At 43.8% G+C, this 18789-nt stretch overlaps 1 protein-coding gene across 1 annotated transcript in view; it reads right to left on the minus strand.

Moving 5' to 3' along the window:
* The window catches only part of man2b2 (mannosidase alpha class 2B member 2), a 78558-nt gene that overhangs the window by 20476 nt on the left and 39293 nt on the right, over nucleotides 1-18789 (minus strand). Inside the window, exons 10-14 of the mRNA XM_033020963.1 lie at nucleotides 15642-15769; nucleotides 12548-12840; nucleotides 4760-4951; nucleotides 2664-2922; nucleotides 539-649 (exon numbers count right to left, since the gene is read on the minus strand). Of these exons, the coding sequence (XP_032876854.1) occupies nucleotides 539-649; nucleotides 2664-2922; nucleotides 4760-4951; nucleotides 12548-12840; nucleotides 15642-15769 (983 nt within the window). The remainder of the gene's footprint in view (nucleotides 1-538; nucleotides 650-2663; nucleotides 2923-4759; nucleotides 4952-12547; nucleotides 12841-15641; nucleotides 15770-18789) is intronic.

Here is an 18789-nt window from a genome sequence, read left to right on the forward strand (position 1 = left end):
TCACAACGTTTCCCAAAACACTCTTTATCTTAATGATTTTTTCTATGTAAAGCACTTTGGTTTCAACGCGAGTTGATTTAAACGTGCTATATAAATAAAATTTACTTACTTACTTAATCTGAATCTTATACTAAAAACAGCTTGGTTTTCAGTTAAATATCGAGTTGTTTTACAACCCTGGTACTTTATTACATCTGTAAATTGCCTGGAATGTTATGCCCCTGTATAAATCTCATGGGTTCTAACAGCATGAAGAACTGAATGGCATTTAGGCAGTATCAGCTGCTTCTATTTCATTACAGGATTTTTCAAAGGCATCGTAATGGAATAGACAATAGGTGCAGGAGTAGGCCATTTGGCCATTTAAGCCAGCACCGCCATTTAATGTGATCATGGCTGATCATCCCCAATCAGTACCCCGTTCCTGCCTTCTCCCCATATCCTCTGACTCCGCTATCTTTAAGAGTTCGTTAAATACTTTTTTTTTAAATCAGGAAGTGGCAAAAACAAAGTGGATGACACGATGAAAAATACACACCTCTATCTGCCCATCAGCTTGACTGGAAATACCATGTGCTCTGTCAGATAATATGATGAGCCTTGTGCCATTTTCTTCAATGTAAGCGGTCCTTACCAGAGGGTAGTAGTTCTGAAAAGCCCAAGAGGAACACATATTAAAATACCTCAATTGCAATTTTCCGTTTCACAGTTTCTATTTGCATGTCTAATCCACACATTAGATCACAGCACAGTGCATATACAGGACAGAAAACACTGGGAAATATTCAGCAGGTCGGGCAGCATCTGTGTAGACAAAAGTAGAGTTAATGTTTCAGAATGTGTTTCATTTTTATCTGTTTTCCAGAATCTGCAGTATTTAGCTTTTATAATTCAAAAGGGGAGGGATTATGATGAAACTGACCAGCTTTGTCTGCTCATCCCCCGCATCTTTACCCACAGCTACATGTTCTTCTTGCTGCACTGCAGGTCTAAGCAATTTAAAGGCGCAGGTATTTCCACACAGAGATTGGAGGGTGGATGGAATGAGCTGCCAAACGAAGTGGTTGAGTCGGGTAATGTTACAACATTTAAAATACATTTCGACAGCTAGATGTACAGGAAATGTTTAGGATATCAGTCAAATGCAGTCAAATGCAACTGGCTCCAATAAGACTTTGGGTCAGCATGGGCAAGTTGGGCTGAAGGGTCTTTTTCTGTGCTGTATAACTCTGTGACTGGCACAATGTGGAATGGTCCATGAGCAGCAACTAGTCCCGAGATGGTAAATCTGTCCCTTTGTGCTCCCGATGGCCTTTTGCCAGCTGTTTGCTGCCATGGGTTTTTTAAACGATGACCAAATTCATTATAAAGCAGCATGAAATCATCCAAAACGATTTTTTCTTTGAAAAATATATTTATTTAATGCTTCTTGTGCTCAAAATTAATTGAAAACATCCATGATTTATTAAAGTTAAAAAAAAAGACTGCCCATACCTTTTAAATCAAGATTGGTGACTGATTCAATTCATTATCACAACACCAACCATCTAGTGCAATGCTGAGGGGCCAGATGTGAAGTGCATCTGACCACCTGAGCTCGAAACATTGGTGTGCCAGTGCTCGTGCAGGAGATCAAATGTAACAGCATCTGACCTGCAGCTGGTTCCTGACGTCTGCATTGCAACACACAGCCAAATATGTCAAGGAACAAACTGACCAGTTCATCACACTTAAGTGGCAGTTCTCCACAGAATAATTTGCTGACATGCAGAACAAACTAATCCAATGTAACTTTAAATAGCTATTAAATTCCCATTAGATGACTCTACAGTGACATTCTGAACAGTGGGGTGTGACAGTGCAAGGGTGGGTCTGCAGGAAACCAGTAAAAAAACATTGTTAGAACACTGACCTACATCTAAAACTAGACCAATTGAATCCAAAAATATGTTTAGTTCAGTTCAGTTTAGAGATACAGCACGAAAACAGGCCCTTCGGCCCAGTGAGACTGCGCCGACTAGCGATCCCCGTACTTAGCACTATCGTACACACGAGTGACAATTTTCAAATTTTCCAAAGCCAATTAACCTACAAACCGTTGGAGTCTTTGGAGTGTGGGAGGAAACAGGAGCTCCCGGAGAAAAACCACGTGGTCATGCGGGGAACGTACAAACTCAGTAGAGACAGCAGCCATAGTCAGGATCGAGCCCGGGTCTCTGGCGCTGTAAGGCAGCAACTCTATTGCTGCGCCACAGTGCTGCCCCACATGTTAATAATCTTAACATGTATTAAGATTTCTCAGGCAATAGAATGATAAATGGTCATCATTCTCATTAGATGGCATAGTCTACATGATATATTTACTGTCCTTTGCACCATGTGGATATTTACGTGAAGATATGCAGACTGTATGGAATATATGTGGCATAATATTAGTTTTTTCATATACAATTTAACTGGTAATGTTTGGACACAATCAAAGAAAAAATACCATGAAACCTACACCAATCTAACTCGCACATTCATATAAATTGTAATTATTTCCAAGCAAAACAATGAACAAAATCCAGAAGTTCTGTTATAATTTTCTCAAGGTTGTACAAATTCCAAGTCTTCTTCAAATTCACCCTGAATACAAATGGAACATAATTAAGTGTACTTACTCTGGCCAACGTATTGTAGGAGTAGTTCTTATACTGTCTCTTCATCATCTGGTAACCGTTACCGTCAGTGAAAATGGTCCTATCTGTTTTCAGATCTGTAGTCATCCTTAAAATCGCTTCCCTGTTCAAATCTAATGGCCCAACCATATACTCCTGCTCAACTCTTCGGCACAACAGTGATCCATCATAACCTTTTGGAACGTTATACATCCTTGTGAATATTGCATATTCGTAATTATTTGCCATGGCAGAATTATTGCTGTGTAAAAAAATGTCATTGGTATCTTATGATCTTATTATTATTTGGATGTCAACTTCCCGCTGTTACAAAATGAGAATTTGCAAATAATGGACAGTTCACTGACGAAAAAAATCTGATGCAGTCAGCGATTTTCTCACATCTGAAGAGCACGTTTGTTTCAATCACATAATTGAGCCCAGGAATAGAATTAAGAGATAGGGCAGACTCTTCAATATTTGGCGAAAAATAGACGATTCTGTTCCTGGAGATCTCGAATGATCTTCATTGACAAATGAAAACAAGTGATTCAACACTTCATTTTATAAGCTAGAGCTCTCACCCATCTATGTCCCCTATTATGTGCTCAACTTCCTCAATGCGAGAAAAAGACCTTGAATTTAAACCAACAAATTATGCTAATGTTGAGATAAACCATTTCAAAAATGAAAGAAAGAGTGCAAGCGTACAGATATTCCTTCAATTGCTTTTTCTCCTTTCTTGGGGACTGATCAACCAGGCTGGTTGTAGATTAGGAACTCAATGTGCGGGGCTTGTAGGCATGAAGCTCGTTTACTGAAGATAACTACTTCCATTTTGATTTTGGCTAAGTATCAAGCCCTGTACGATTTGTGCTTCAGAGTCAGATTGTTGTGATCATGTCCCACTTCAGGATAGGGGAAACAAATTTATGCTAACACATTGTGGCAGTACAGTGGTACGGTGGTGGACCAGTTAGCACTGCTGCCTCCGAGCTGCAGCAATCCAGGTTCATGCCTGGCACCCCGGTGCTGTATATTCACCCTGTGATTACTACATGCCTACTTACCTTGGACATTTTACTTTTCTCCCACGTTCCAAAGAATGCGCTGAAACTGGCTACTAATATAGGCAAAACCAAATGGTTGCCATTGGGCATGTGGGAGAGAGATAATTGTGGAGTTGATAGGAAAATAAGCAGGGAGATGAGACTGATGGGATTAATCTACTGTGAGCAGGCATGGCCCCTATCGGCCGAATTCATCCGTGTCCCAATAGGTTAATAGACAGAAAGAATGCTTTATTGATAGCAAAGATAGACACAAAGTGCTGGCATAACTCAGCGGGTCAGGCAACATCTGTGGAGAATAAGGATGGGTGACGAATCGGGTCAGAACCCCTCTTCAGGCTGAAAGTCTGGGGGTGGGGTGGGGGCGGGTTGAAGAACTAGCGGCGAGAGAAGACATGGACCAATCAGGAGCGGCCACAAATGACCTCAGGCAGGGCAGTGATGATGGCTAGGGGTGATCTCAAAAAGGGTACATTGTGGTAAGCTGTTAAACGATGTAGAAGAAGGGGCTAAGAGGGGAGGGGAGGGGAGGGAGTAAGTAGAAGTCACTTAAAATTAGAGAATTCAATGTACGTACTGTTGGGTTGCTATTCCTCCAATTTGCGTTCGGCCTCCACCTCCATTGTCGCAATGGAGGCCCAGGAAGGAAAAGTCAGCATAGGAATGGGAAGGAGAGTTGAAATGACTCGCAACCAGGAAATCCCCTAGGATTTGTTAGTTTTCAGCGAAACGGTCGCCAAGTCTACGATTGGTCTCGTACAGGATGGCAATGCTCACATTTGTATCAAACCTTAAACTGAGACTGCACTGCCTTCTGTAATAGTTGCAAATGATCTCAGAGCATTATTGAAGAGGCAACATCATGTTCTCGGTCTCACAACCAACAGTTAGCCCTTTAACAAACAAAGTTTCATACTCTGTCGATTTCCTGCATAGCCAAGTTTGTTCTATATTGGGTTTTTAAAAAATAATTTCTCATTCTTAACTGTAAAATCATCACAAAAGATTCTTGCATTTCAATATACATACCTGTAGAAGTACTGCCTAATTTCAGTGACAAGATTTCCTTTAACTAGTTCCATTCCAATAGACTTCGACACAGACACTGCTGGTCCATTTGCTGTGAATACGTAATTATCGGAGATTGGGCCCTTTCTGATGTCTCCGTTAGCATGGTACTCCAAGAATTCCTGCTGTATCTTGATAGTCTTCTGAGAGGATCTGCCATGTGCAACAAAGTCAACTGGTATTACAAAAATTGGGTGATGGAATACAGCGAAGAAATCTCAATTCCCAGCAAACACTTTCTCATGGGATGGAAACAAATTCTGGAGTACCTCATCAGAGATGTTGCCTGACCCGTTGAGTTACTCCAGCATTTTGTGCCTATCTTCAGTATAAACCTACATCTGTATTTCCTTTCTAGACTTTCTCATAGGAATTGGCAATATTGTGCATTTTGCAACAGCAAGACACACATTGAAATTAACTCTAAGTGTTCAGTATGAATTCATGATTTATTGCATGTGGATTTTTTCCAATACAAATCAGTTTCAGCAGAAAACAGAAAATTTAAATTCAGCATAAGAACAACTTTTCTACAAAATGTCTGTTTATGATCTGGGAAAATTCCCTTTAAAAAAAATAGTCCTGGAAAGAACCAAAACCAAGAGTCTGCATCCTTGGTTGGGGTGGATGAAGATGGGGAGTGGGTAAACAATGAAGGAACACTCGTGAAAAAAACAGTGCTGGTGAGAGTGGTGAGTCAATGTATCACCACACAACGAGCCAACAACCATCCTGGTCATGGGACTACCAGAGCAATATTCAGCAGTGCCCGAAAACTGGCACTAAATTCCTTCATGTTAGGAGTCAGATTGAAGTCAGAGATGTTAATTCAGGGGGTCTGCAATCAGGAAGCGAGCGGGTAAGATCATCTCTGACCCCTCTCACCCTGGCCACAAACTCTTTGAATCACTTCCCTCTGGAAGGCGACTCCGGACTCTCAAAGCTGCCACAGCCAGACATAAAAACAGTTTTTTTCCACGAGTAGTAGCTCTACTCAATAACCAAAAATCTGTAGCCTCCTTGTGCTCTGGTATTTTATTTAATTCAAATTGAAAATGTGTTATTATTAATGTTTAATGTTTTATGTGTCATTCCTAACTGTCACTCTATGTTATGTTCTCACTTGCGGGCGGAACACCAAGGCAAATTTCTTGCATGTGAATACTTGGCCAATAAACTTATTCAATCATTCATTCATTCAATCATGAAATTAGGGGTGATCGGTGGGAATGGTTCAGTGGGCTGAGCTGGGTGGAGAGTGGAAGTGAATAGTAAGATTAAATGAGAACTTACCAGTTTGAAGTTTGATCTTGATTTTATGAGGAGTTACGATGAGCGATTACGTGAAGAAGGGCCGTCCGTCTGCGTGCGCGTCAATCTTCAAAGCAGCGGTGTTAAATCACAGATACAAGAGAAGACCTGAGAATAGTACGATTGTGAAAACTTGAACTTCCATATGACCTTGATAGTATGAGGGTGGGAGCGGTGGGCACGTAATCGCTCATCGTAACTCCTCATAAAATCAAGATCAAACTTCAAACTGGTAAGTTCTCGTTTAATCTTACTATTTTACTTCGGAGTCACGTGAGTGACTACGTGAAGATTTCAAAGCTCTGTGATTTTACGCCGGTTACGAATCCAGGCGTCACACACTGACTGGATTGACCATGGATGCGTGTAATCATTAAAGCATTCAGACATTACGTAGTTAAGTAAAGAAACTGATGCTTTAAATGAAAGAAAAGTTTTTTAAAAAGTTACCCCTCCCAACCTTGGGGGGGAAACTAAGGGACAGAACTTAAAATGGTACGTGCAAACACCCCCAGTCCGGTTATAGGTTTGTTATAAAACCGGTGAACCGTTATTTCATTCGTCCATCCTGCAGCCACTAGGATGTCGTCAAGGGGCACGTCCATAGCTCTTGCTGCCGACGTAGATGCAGCCCAGGTGGAGTGAGATTTAACCATATAAATGTTTACTCCTGCTACCGCCATTACCTCTTTTGACCATCTGGAGATGGTTTGAGTTGACACCTTTTGGTGTGGTTTTTTATGGCTGATGAGGACCGATTGTTCTGTGCCTCTGAGATTCTCCGTAACTCTCAGATAGTGGTGTTAGTATGTTACCACCCACACAACCGTTGGTCCTCTGGATATGCCAAGAACTGGTCTCCATCCCTGGCATTCCTGGCCTGCTCTGTTTATCAGGTTCCTGATTAGGAATGTTATGTTGTTCATATTGGTGGTCATGTAGTCCAGCCGTAGCTTTTGCAGTGTCTGGACTCTTTGTCAGCATACCACCTTCAGGGTTAGTTATAGGCGGTCCCCACTATCAAAGTAGGGCTTGTACCACGCTCACATCCCATGTGTCAGTGTATCTTGGCCTTGGAGGTCTTAAATTGTAAATTCCCTTCATGAATTTTGTTGTAAAGGGGTGCGTTCCTATCGACCCGTGCCCTGCTTCCGGCATCAGATTGGAGGAGAGTGCGCCTCTGGCACTATAGATGCACTATAACTTAGTTTATAGTTATAGTACAGTTGATAGGAACTCCAAGACATCCGTTATCCGAACTGTGTTGTATTTGTTCGGACAGTCCTATGCCTTGAAATGGCCTCCTCAGAATCCGCAGACCAACAAGTTATACGTTCATATAGTGGATGATTGCTCCCTGTAACTGGGTTCACTAGGAGGTCCCTGCTCTTGGGTACAGCCATTACTGGCTGGACTATAATACCCAACATTTTTGGGAACCAGGCTTGAGTAGGCCAATCTGGCACTACCAATCTGCCTGTGGCTTAGTCTCGCTTGATTTTGTCAAGCATCGGTTTGTGAGACAAATTGGCGTAAAGCATACATAAACTTTCCTCCCCAATTGAGGGAGAAAGCATCCACTGCCTTGCTCCTGGATCCAGCTCACAGGACACATATCTGGGTAACTAATGGTTAGTCTAGATGCAAACGGATCAACATCTGGTATGCCAAATCGTGTAGTTATTTTGTTAAATACTGTCTGATTCAACATCCATTTTGTGTTGTTATTAAACATTCATGATCCAGCATCTGTCACCGTGTTATATCTACCTCGTAGATTTCCCAAATATTCCTCTCGATACACCAGTGCCAAATGAGGTTCGACAATCTGTCGTAAGATACAGATTTTACACCACCCTTAATGGATATATGCCACCGCAGTGGTGTTATCAATCTGAATTTGAACAAGCACCAGTTGCATATCGCTACAGAGAACCTCGAGTCCATATGTGCCCCCAACAATTCTGGGTAATTGATTCCATGTGTTGGGGAATTACAGACTCCTGCTCATTCCATCTGCCCCCACAGCTTTAGACTGTGTTGGTGTCTCCCCATCCTTTGCCGCTTGCATAGGTCTGAAGAACCTCGATGGCTTTCGAGCAAAATTTCCCTGAGCTGTCTCCCATTCGTTATCCACCATAGTTATTCAACAATGGCCTCTGCTGGCACTTCATAGTTTGCCAATTTGGCCTGTATGTAATCTGAGTGTTCATTCCTTTGCTTGCTGTAAGTTCTGGTAATGCAAAGGCCCGTACTGCTGGGAAAGCAGCTACTATTTGCCAATTACACTCGCTGTTTGCCTGATAGATGGCTGGAATTTGACTATCAGGTCATTGCAGGTTTAATTAATATAGTCGTTTGCCCCTAGGCAAAGTCACCAACATATTTACTGTTTTTGATAGTAAATTCTAGGTAATCAATTACCCTAGTAGGTGTCAATTTTGATTTAACTGGGTGGATGAGGTAACCAATTCTTTCAAACAGGGTTTTGGTTTGCTTGACTGACGCTTCTGCCAATTCTGGTGACTCCAAAATGAAAATGTCCCCCAAATATGCCATTACTATGTGGTTTTGAGACCTTTGTAGGCCCAGAATTGGTTTCCGTAGTTTTGTCAATTCATTTGGCAGATCCATACCATCCAGTTAAACTTCAAATATCTCCTGTTCTTAGTGAATAGACACCGAATAGTATGCATCTTTGAGGTCGATGCATGCCATGTGACCATTTTATAGGAAGCTCCTATACAACAGTAGTTAAACTGTAACAAAATTATTGTTTCTAAAATCTCTACTGCACAAATGAGTTACACCTGATGAAGTGACATCCTCCATCTGTCACATGTCCTGGAAGGCAATCCTGCCCAAAAATACTGGGCCTGCCTCGAAGACAATTCCAGTCCGAGTTCCAAGTCTGCTTGGAACCTGTGTATGTTGTGCAGTAAAATTATCACGTTTTTATCTGTTTTTAAACCCCAGTTCTGAAATTTTTTGTTATTGTCATTTTGAACAAGAACACAAGAGTAAATTACCAACATGTAACTGCTCCACAATCCCTTGTTTCAGTAAACCCAGACCCACCTACCTCCATGGCTACCGGTGGTCTTGTGGTAAGCCCAAAGGCCCCTGATGCGGATTCCTTTTCTCTCCTTGATTGGGAGTAGGACTGGTAAGGTGTGTGGATTCCATGTTTCTCCCGACCTCTGATTGGGTCTGGTCTGAAACCTCATCATACTGAGCCTGCCTTGTAGGACAATTCTGGCCATTATTTTGAGTCTGCCTTGAAAGACGACTCTGATCATATTTCCGTGCCCAGCTCTCAAGCTGCCACCGGATTCAGTGAACCGCTTGGTGTGGGGTGTGTTGTCACCCACTGAGAGTGAGGTTCGTAGGCAGCCCTGAAAACAGGTGCTGCCGCAGGCCCCTGAGGATACCTGTGCTGACATGGCCCTTCCAGTGGACTTAAATGAAATTCTAGCTTTGGTCAGACTGAAAAGGACCATGAATGCTCCTCTCCTTAGGGCAGGCGACATTAGCGCAGCCCTGAAAACAGGGACTGCTGCCTTCGGGTTTCCATAATACCCGGGCTGTCAAGAGCTAGATTCCATCCAGGGGAGCACCCAGTGGAACCTGGATGATTGCAGAAGCACTTTTTTTCTGTTTGTTTGTATGGAAGCTTTTTATTCTTTTTTGCATTTTGGGTTGACTTAAGCAGTGCAATATAAGTAAAACTTACTTACTTACTTCCTTTCTTCTGCTTGTCCCTGGGAAGGTCCCCCCCCTTCTTTGTACTCTGATTCAGAGTGGTTTCTTCCACATGTAGTTCCCCCTCCAATGGGGAAGACATTGGGCTGCCCCATGTGCGAGGCTCCTGGCACCAGCACTGCTGTAGGCCGTGCTGATACTGCTCCTTCCTTTGGAGCAGATTATTGTTGGAGCAACTTCTCCATGAGTTGCTCCATGTGGGAGAAGTCGTCCTCAGACGCTCTCCATTGAGGGAGGGTATCCCTCTTCCCCGGACTCATCTCAGTCAACGGGTTTGTTTAGACTTGCGGGTGGCAATTATGTCCCGCAGGGCAACCATGGAGCTCCTGCTCCCGCGCAAAGTCTCCTGCCGATTCTGCTGTCGGCGCTAATGTCGGGAAGCGAGGCTCCCGCTGGTGCTGCTCCCTCCTTTGGAGCAGATCATCGTTGGAGCAACTTATTCCTAAGTTGCTCCATGTGGGAGAAGTCGTCCTCAGATGCTCTCCGTTGAGGGAGGGTATCCCTCTTCCCCGGACTCTTAGTCAACGGGTTTTTAGACTTGCGGGTGGCAATTACGTCCCGCAGGACAACCATGGAGCTCCTGCTCCCGCACAAAGTCTGCTAATGTCGGGAACAAGACCGTCGCCCGCTATTTGAAAAGCTGCGGTCTTCGGCAGCCGACATCCCCGCGGGCCGTCTCCTCGACATCTGGGCTCTGAAAAACTTCAAGCCCGAAAGAACGCAGGTAAGTTAGTTCAACTTCCCTTACCTGCTCATCCCGACGGCCTGGGAGGCTCAATGCCTGCCAGTCCGTCGTGCGTATTGCGTTCAGACGTAATGACGCGCATGCAGACGGACGGCCCTTCTTCACGTAGTCACTCACGTGACTCCGAAGTAAAATCATACATGTCTCTCACAGAAATTGTCTGGTCAAATTTTGATAGAGAGACAATTTGACTCTGAAATCTTTGCAACATCTATCGATTGGGTCGGAACAGTGGCGTAGCGACAGAGCTGCTGCCTTACAGCACAAGAGACTTGGGTTCGATCCCGACTATGGGTGCTGTCTGTGCGGAGTTAGTATGTTGGAGGCTGCAAGGTGACTTGGATAGGCTGGGTGAGTGGGCAAATGCATGGTAGATGCAGTATAATGTGGATAAATGTGAGGTTATCCACTTTAGTGGCAAAAACAGGAAAGTAGACTATTATCTGAATGGTGGCCGATTAGGAAAGGGGGAGATGCAACGAGACCTGGGTGTCATGGTACACCAGTCATTAAAAGTAGGCATGCACGTGCAGCAGGCAGTGAAGAAGGCGAATGGTATGTTAGCATTCATAGCAAAAGGATTTGATTATAGGAGCAGGGAGGTTCTACTGCAGTTGTACAGGGTCTTGGTGAGACCACACCTGGAGTATTGCGTACAGTTTTGGTCTCCTAATCTGAGGAAGGACATTCTTGACATAGAGGGAGTACAGAGAAGGTTCACCAGACTGATTCCTGGGATGTCAGGACTTTCATATGAAGAAAGACTGGATAGACTCAGTTTGTACTCGCTAGAATTTAGAAGATTGAGGGGGGATCTTATAGAAACTTACAAAATTCTTAAGGGGTTGGACAGGCTAGATGCAGGAAGATTGTTCCCGATGTTGGGGAAGTCCAGAACAAGGGGTCACAGTTTAAGGATAAGGGGGAAATCTTTTAGGACCGAGATGAGGAAAACATTTTTCACTCACAGAGTGGTGAATCTCTGGAATTCTCTGCCACAGAAGGTAGTTGAGGCCAGTTCATTGGCTATATTTAAGAGGGAGTTAGATGTGGCCCTTGTGGCTAAAGGGATCAGGGGATATGGAGAGAAGGCAGGTACAGGATACTGAGTTGGATGATCAGCCATGATCATATTGAATGGCGGTGCAGGCTCGAAGGGCCGAATGGCCTACTCTTGCACCTATTTTCTATGTTTCTATGTTCTGCCTGTGACAGCGTGTTTTTCCCCAGATGATCCATTTCCTCCCACATCCCAAAGACGCGCAGGTTTGTGGATTAATTGGCTTCTGTAAATTGTCCCTCGTGTAGAACTGGTGTACGGGTGATCATTGGTCAGCGCGGACATGGTGAGCTGAAGGGCCTGTTTCCATGCTGTATCTCTAAACTAAACTAGACTCCATCTCATCTTACTCTATACTGGGGGGGGGGGGGGGGGGTTACAGAAAACACACAGCCTGTGTTACAATTTATAGACCATTTGATCAATGTGAAGCTGGCTAAAGTCAACCAGGCAGACAGTAAAGGGCATTGAAATAGTGAAGAGTGGTTGTATGTAAATACTGATGGACACAAATGTGGGCAGGATTAAAACTACCTAAACATTTTTTTGAAGTTTTTAGACTTAGATAATGAGACACATTTTTGGGATGAGAAGTGCGTTGTTTTACAAATGCTTCATGGAATAGGTTTTATATTGTGCACCAAATTACTCTCCACACCACATGCCAACCATCAATGTTAATCATAATTACACATCATAGAAGTTGCGAAGGATAAAGCCCGATGTTATCCCGTTTTATGTGAATCCAGAAAGAAAAGATCATTATCACGCACAAAATCAGATTCTGAATTACATTTGTCTTTTAAAGCACATTGGAGTTAGAATGAAGGAATCCAATTTATTTTCTTAAGCCAGATTGCATGATTATTACCTGTCAGTGATGCTGTGCAGCAAGTTTGTATCCTCATCGAACGTCAAGAAATAGCACTCATTCATCAATCGGAGTAGTCGACCGCCTTGGTTTCTCAATTTGCGTACCAGTTTTCTGTTGAATGTAATCACTCTCCCTCTGTATGAGGTTTGTCCTTCTGAACACTGGCCATCTCGTCCCTTGGTGCAGGTTGAATTTTTTGTTTTTACTATGTACCTATGATAGCCGAGTGCATCCAGCCTTACAAGAACGAATAGGTCAAAAGTGCTGTTTGAACCCGCAGACTTTTGAATCTAGATCGGAAATGGAAAATTATATAATTTTATCTTTTATTTTTTTTAACAAGAGCATGGAAAGAGGTCCTACGGCCCACCGAGTCCACACCGACCATCGATCACCTATTCACACACTATTCACACACAAGTGAATGAGCACAAAGCTGCCGGCCCCGATGGCATCCCCGTGCGTGTGCTCAGGGCATGTGCTGGACAACTATCCCTGGTCTTCACTGACATTTTCAATCTGTCACTGGCCCAGGGTGTCGTCCCTACTTGCCTCAAGACCTCAACCATTGTGCCAGTGCCCAAACAATCAGCTTCAGGGAGTCTCAATGACTTTCGCCCAGTGGCACTCACCCCCGTCATCGCAAAGTGCTTTGAGCGGCTGATCTTGGCTCACCTCAAATCCAGCCTCCCTCCCACACTGGACCCCAATCAGTTTGCCTACCGGCCCAACAGGCCTACAGAGGACGCCATATCTGTGGCCCTACACTCTGCCCTGACCCACCTGGACAATAACAACTCCTACATCAGGTTGTTGTTCATCGGCTTCAACTCCGCATTTAATACTGTCATCCCCGCCAGTTTGATCACCAAACGCAGCGGACTTGGCATCACCACCTCCCTCTGCAACTGGACACTGGATTTCCTCACCAACAGACCCCAGTCTGTTAGGATCAACAACCTCACCTCCTCCACTCTAAGGGCTGTGTGCTCAGCCCTCTCCTCTACTCCCTCTTCACCCATGACTGCGTCCCTAAGTATGGCTCCAACGCCATCATAAAATTCGCCGATGACACCACGGTGGTAGGACTGATCAGGGACAATAACGAATCAGCCTACAGGGAGGAGGTCCAGAACCTGGCAGCTTGGTGTACCAACAATAACCTCGTCCTCAACTCCAAGAAGACGAAGGAAATCATCGTTGACTTCAGGAAGACCAGAGGGGGCAGACATACCCCCATACACATAAACGGGACTGAGATGGAGCACGTCTCCAACTACAAATTCCTCGGGGTACATATATCAGAGGATCTGTCCTGGTCCCTCAATACCACCAAACTGATCAAAAAGGCGCAGCAGCGCCTCTACTTTCTGAGGAGGCTTAAGAAAGTTCACCTGTCCCCCCAGATCCTGTCCAACTTCTACCGCTGTACCATTGAAAGCATCCTGACCACCTGCTTCACGGTATGGTACAGCAGCTGCACCACAACTGACAGGAAGGCACTGCAACGGGTAGTGAAAACCGCTCAGCACATCATCAGTGCCCCGCTCCCTGCCATGGATGCCCTCCACCGCAAACAGTGTCTGAGACGGGCCTGGAAAATCATTAAGGACCCCTCTCACCCTAACCATGGACTGTTTGCCCTCCTCCCATCAGGGAGGCGGTACAGGAGCCTCAGGTCTCGCACAAGCAGGCTGAGGAACAGCTTTCTCCAAAATACCATTACCCTGCTGAACTCACAGGCCCGACGTTAGCTATCTTTAATACTCTTTTATCTGTATATATTTATTTGCCTATGAACTAGTCTTCCACATTCTACATATTGTTTTAAACAGTATTTTTTACTACTTTACACTCTGATTAGATGCTAAACTGCATTTCGTTGTACCTGTACTCGTATTTGTGCAATGACAATAAAGTTGAATCTAATCTAATTTCTATGTTATCCACTTTTGCACCCTGCCACTAGTAGAAACATTCTCTCCATATCCACTCTAGGCCAAGGTTTCATGGCATGCCAAAGTACCTTATGCTGAATGAAAATAGCAAGACAAATACATAGCAAATTCCCACATAGCAGGTTCCTATTATCTTACAAATATAACACCAGCCTACTGGGCAGACCTCTCCATCTTACCATGAACAACTCATTTTATGGATCAAGAAGCTTAATATGGAGATTCCTGCCCCCATTAATCCATGTCAACTCAGCCTTACAAAGAAACTCCATTGCCCTACACATCACTCCCTGCCTTCTCTTTGAGTGAGAACTGCTGCTGCTGCTGCTGCCTGCTACGTTGTTCCAGCATGAGGGCAACACAGTGGCGCTTCAGTGCCACAGACAAGGGTCCAATCCTGACCTCGGATGCTGTATGTGTGGAGTTTGCACATTCTCCCTTTGACCGTTTCCTCCGAGTGCTCCATTTCCCTCCCACACCTCAAAGGCATGCGGGCTTGTTGTCTGCTTATCTGCTTCTTATCTGCTTATTATCTGCTTGAGTTTCAAGGTCCCATTGACAGCTCTGAAACAAATGACCAGTTTACTGATGCTTGTCGGAATTGGTTGAGGGTTAAATGTTGGCTAAGATACCAGGAAAACATTCCTTAAATGCTTCAAACAGTGTGCCATGCTGTTCTTCACATCAAATCAGGCATGCAAAATCAAACCAGTATTACAGCCCTTAAAGCAGTTCACCCACGACTGAGATGATGTACTCAGATCATGAAGTGGAGCTTGACACGCTTTCATGTGACTCAGGTGTAGGAGTGCCATTACTGTCAATGTGACTCAAGGATTTTACTTGCGTGAATGGAAAACAAAGGATCATACTTTCCAAGATGGAATACACCTTAAAATAAAATTTGTGTTCCAGTTTTCTCTCCAGATTTACACAATAGAAATACTGTAGATTGGTTACTTTACTTTCTCTTCTTTTTGGATTTGTTCTTTCTCTCTCATTTCATCCTTCCCTTCAACTTTATATAGTAACCAATCTACAAATACGAACCTAATTTATCAGAGGTTTTGCGTAATTTACGAGATTACTTGTTGGAATCACAGGGCAGTGCTCCTAACAAAAATGTTAAGTACCTGCGATGGTACAGCGTTTCCCAAGCCGTCATACACGTTGACCATTGAATAAGCAACAGTGACGTTAATAACCGTCGTGATGTTCCATCCAAGGGGATTGTAAACTGTGATCTGTAAAGAGTCATCCTCTTTCAAGAAAGGAAAACAAAGAACGAGTCAGACTTTCAGAACCAGTGGGAACACGGCGACTGAATGTTGTTCATTACAGATTAAATTTTAGTTTTACTTTTAGAGATACAGCACAGAAACAGGCCCTTCCGCCCACCGGGTCCGCCCCGACCAGCGATCCCCGCACATTAACACTATCCCACACACTCTCAGGGACAATTTTTACATTTACCAAGCCAATTAACCAACAAACCCGTACGTCTTTGGAGTGTTGGAGTTAAATGTTGATTAATTATCAACAATTATTTTCAAAAATTACCAACACGAACCAAGTCGGGTGATAATTATAAAGTTATCATTATGTTTACCATGTATATATATTTTCTCACTGTGCCGATGAATTTGAATCAAAAACAACTGTTTGTACCGAAGGTAGACACAAAATTAGGAGATCAGACAGCAACTCTGGAGAAAAGCAATATAGGTGATGTTTCGGGTTGAGACCCTTCCGTCAGCTTTCTTGGCATATTTGTTCATGTTTTATTTAACCCAGTTAACACTATGTAGAAACATAGAAAATAGGTGCAGGAGTAGGCCATTCGGCCCTTCGAGCCTGCACTGCCATTCAATATGATCATGGCTGATCATCCAACTCAGTATCCTGTACCTGCCTTCTCTCCATACCCCCTGATCCCTTTAGCCACAAGGGCCACATCTAACTCCCTCTTAAATATAGCCAATGAACTGGCCTCAACTACCTTCTGTGGCAGAGAATTCCAGAGATTCACCACTCTCTGTGTGAAAAATGTTTTGCTCATCTCGGTCCTAAAAGATTTCCCCCTTATCCTTAAACTGTGACCCCTTGTTCTGGACTTCCCCAACATCGGGAACAATCTTCCTGCATCTAGCCTGTCCAACCCCTTAAGAATTTTGTAAGTTTCTATAAGATCCCCCCTCAATCTTCTAAATTCTAGCGAGAACAAACCGAGTCTATCTAGTCTTTCTTCGTATGAAAGTCCTGACATCCCAGGAATCAGTCTGGTGAACCTTCTCTGTACTCCCTCTATGGCAAGAATGTCTTTCCTCAGATTAGGAGACCAAAACTGTACGCAATACTCCAGGTGTGGTCTCACCAAGACCCTGTCCAACTGCAGTAGAACCTCCCTGCTTCTATACTCAAATCTTTTTGCTATGATTGCTAACATACCATTCGCCTTCTTCACTGCCTGCTGCACCTGCATGCCTACTTTTAATGACTGGTGTACCATGACACCCAGGTCTCGTTGCATCTCCCCTTTTCCTAATCGGCCACCATTCAGATAATAGTCTACTTTCCTGTTTTTGCCACCAAAGTGGATAACCTCACATTTATCCACATTATACTGCATCTGCCATGCATTTGCCCACTCACCCAGCCTATCCAAGTCACCTTGCAGCCTCTGAGCATCCTCCTCACAGCTAACACTGCCCCCCTGCTTCGTGTCATCCGCAAACTTGGAGATGTTGCATTCAATTCCCTCGTCCAAATCATTAATATATATCGTAAATAGCTGGGGTCCCAGCACTGAGCCTTGTGGTACCCCACTAGTCACTGCCTGCCATTGTGAAAAGGACCCGTTTACTCCTACTCTTTGCTTCCTGTCTGCCAGCCAGTTCTCTATCCACATCAATACTGAACTCCCAATACCGTGTGCTTTAAGTTTGTATACAAATTTCTTATGTGGGACCTTGTCGAAAGCCTTCTGAAAGTCCAGATATAACACATCCACTGGTTCTCCCTTATTCATTCTACTAGTTACATCATCGAAAAATTCTATAAGATTCGTCAGACATGATTTACCTTTCATAAATCCATGCTGACTTTGTCCAATGATTTCACCACTTTCCAAATGTGCTGCTATCCCATCTTTAATAACTGATTCTAGCAGTTTCCCCACTACCGACGTTAGACTAACTGGTCTGTAATTCCCCGTTTTCTCTCTCCCTCCCTTTTTAAAAAGTGGAGTTACATTAGCTACCCTCCAATCCTCAGGAACTACTCCAGAATCTAAAGAGTTTTGAAAAATTATCACTAATGCATCCACTATTTCTGGGGCTACTTCCTTAAGTACTCTGGGATGCAGCCTATCTGGCCCTGGGGAGTTATCGGCTTTTAATCCATTCAATTTACCTAACACCACTTCCCGGCTAACCTGGATTTCACTCAGTTCCTCCATCTCATTTGACCCCCGGTCCCCTGCTATTTCCGGCAGATTATTTATGTCTTCCTTAGTGAAGACAGAACCAAAGTAGTTATTCAATTGGTCTGCCATGTCCTTGTTCCCCATGATCAATTCACCTGTTTCTGACTGCAAGGGACCTACATTTGTTTTAACAAATCTTTTTCTCTTCCACTCTTCCAAGGGGCCACGCACAACAAGACTGCTAACTAACCCTTCCTCATTACTCAATACCCAATCTAGAATAGCCTGCTCTCTCGTTGGTTCCTCTACATGTTGGTTTAGAAAACTACCCCGCATACATTCCAAGAAATCCTCTTCCTCAGCACCCTTGCCAATTTGATTCACCCAATCTATATGTAGATTGAAGTCACCCATTATAACTGTTTTACCTTTGTTGCACGCATTTCTAATTTCCTGTTTGATGCCATCCCCAACTCCACTACTACTGTTAGGTGGCCTGTACACAACACCCACCAGCGTTTTCTGCCTCTTAGTGTTTCGCAGCTCTACCCATATCGATTCCACATCCTCCAAGCTAATGTCCTTCCTTTCTATTGCGTTAATCTGCTCTCTAACCAGCAACGCTACCCCACCTCCTTTCCATTTCTGTCTATCCCTCCTGAATATTGAATATCCCTGGATGTTCAGCTCCCAGCCTTGGTCACCCTGGAGCCATGTCTCCGTGATCCCAACTATATCATAGTCATTAATAGCTATCTGCACATTCAACTCATCCACTACGAATGCTCCTTGCATTGAAACACAAAGCCTTCAGGCTTGTTTTTACAACACTCTTACCCCTTATACAATTATGTTGA

Source organism: Amblyraja radiata, chromosome 1 (assembly GCF_010909765.2).
Source record: "Amblyraja radiata isolate CabotCenter1 chromosome 1, sAmbRad1.1.pri, whole genome shotgun sequence".
Lineage (NCBI taxonomy): Eukaryota > Metazoa > Chordata > Chondrichthyes > Rajiformes > Rajidae > Amblyraja > Amblyraja radiata.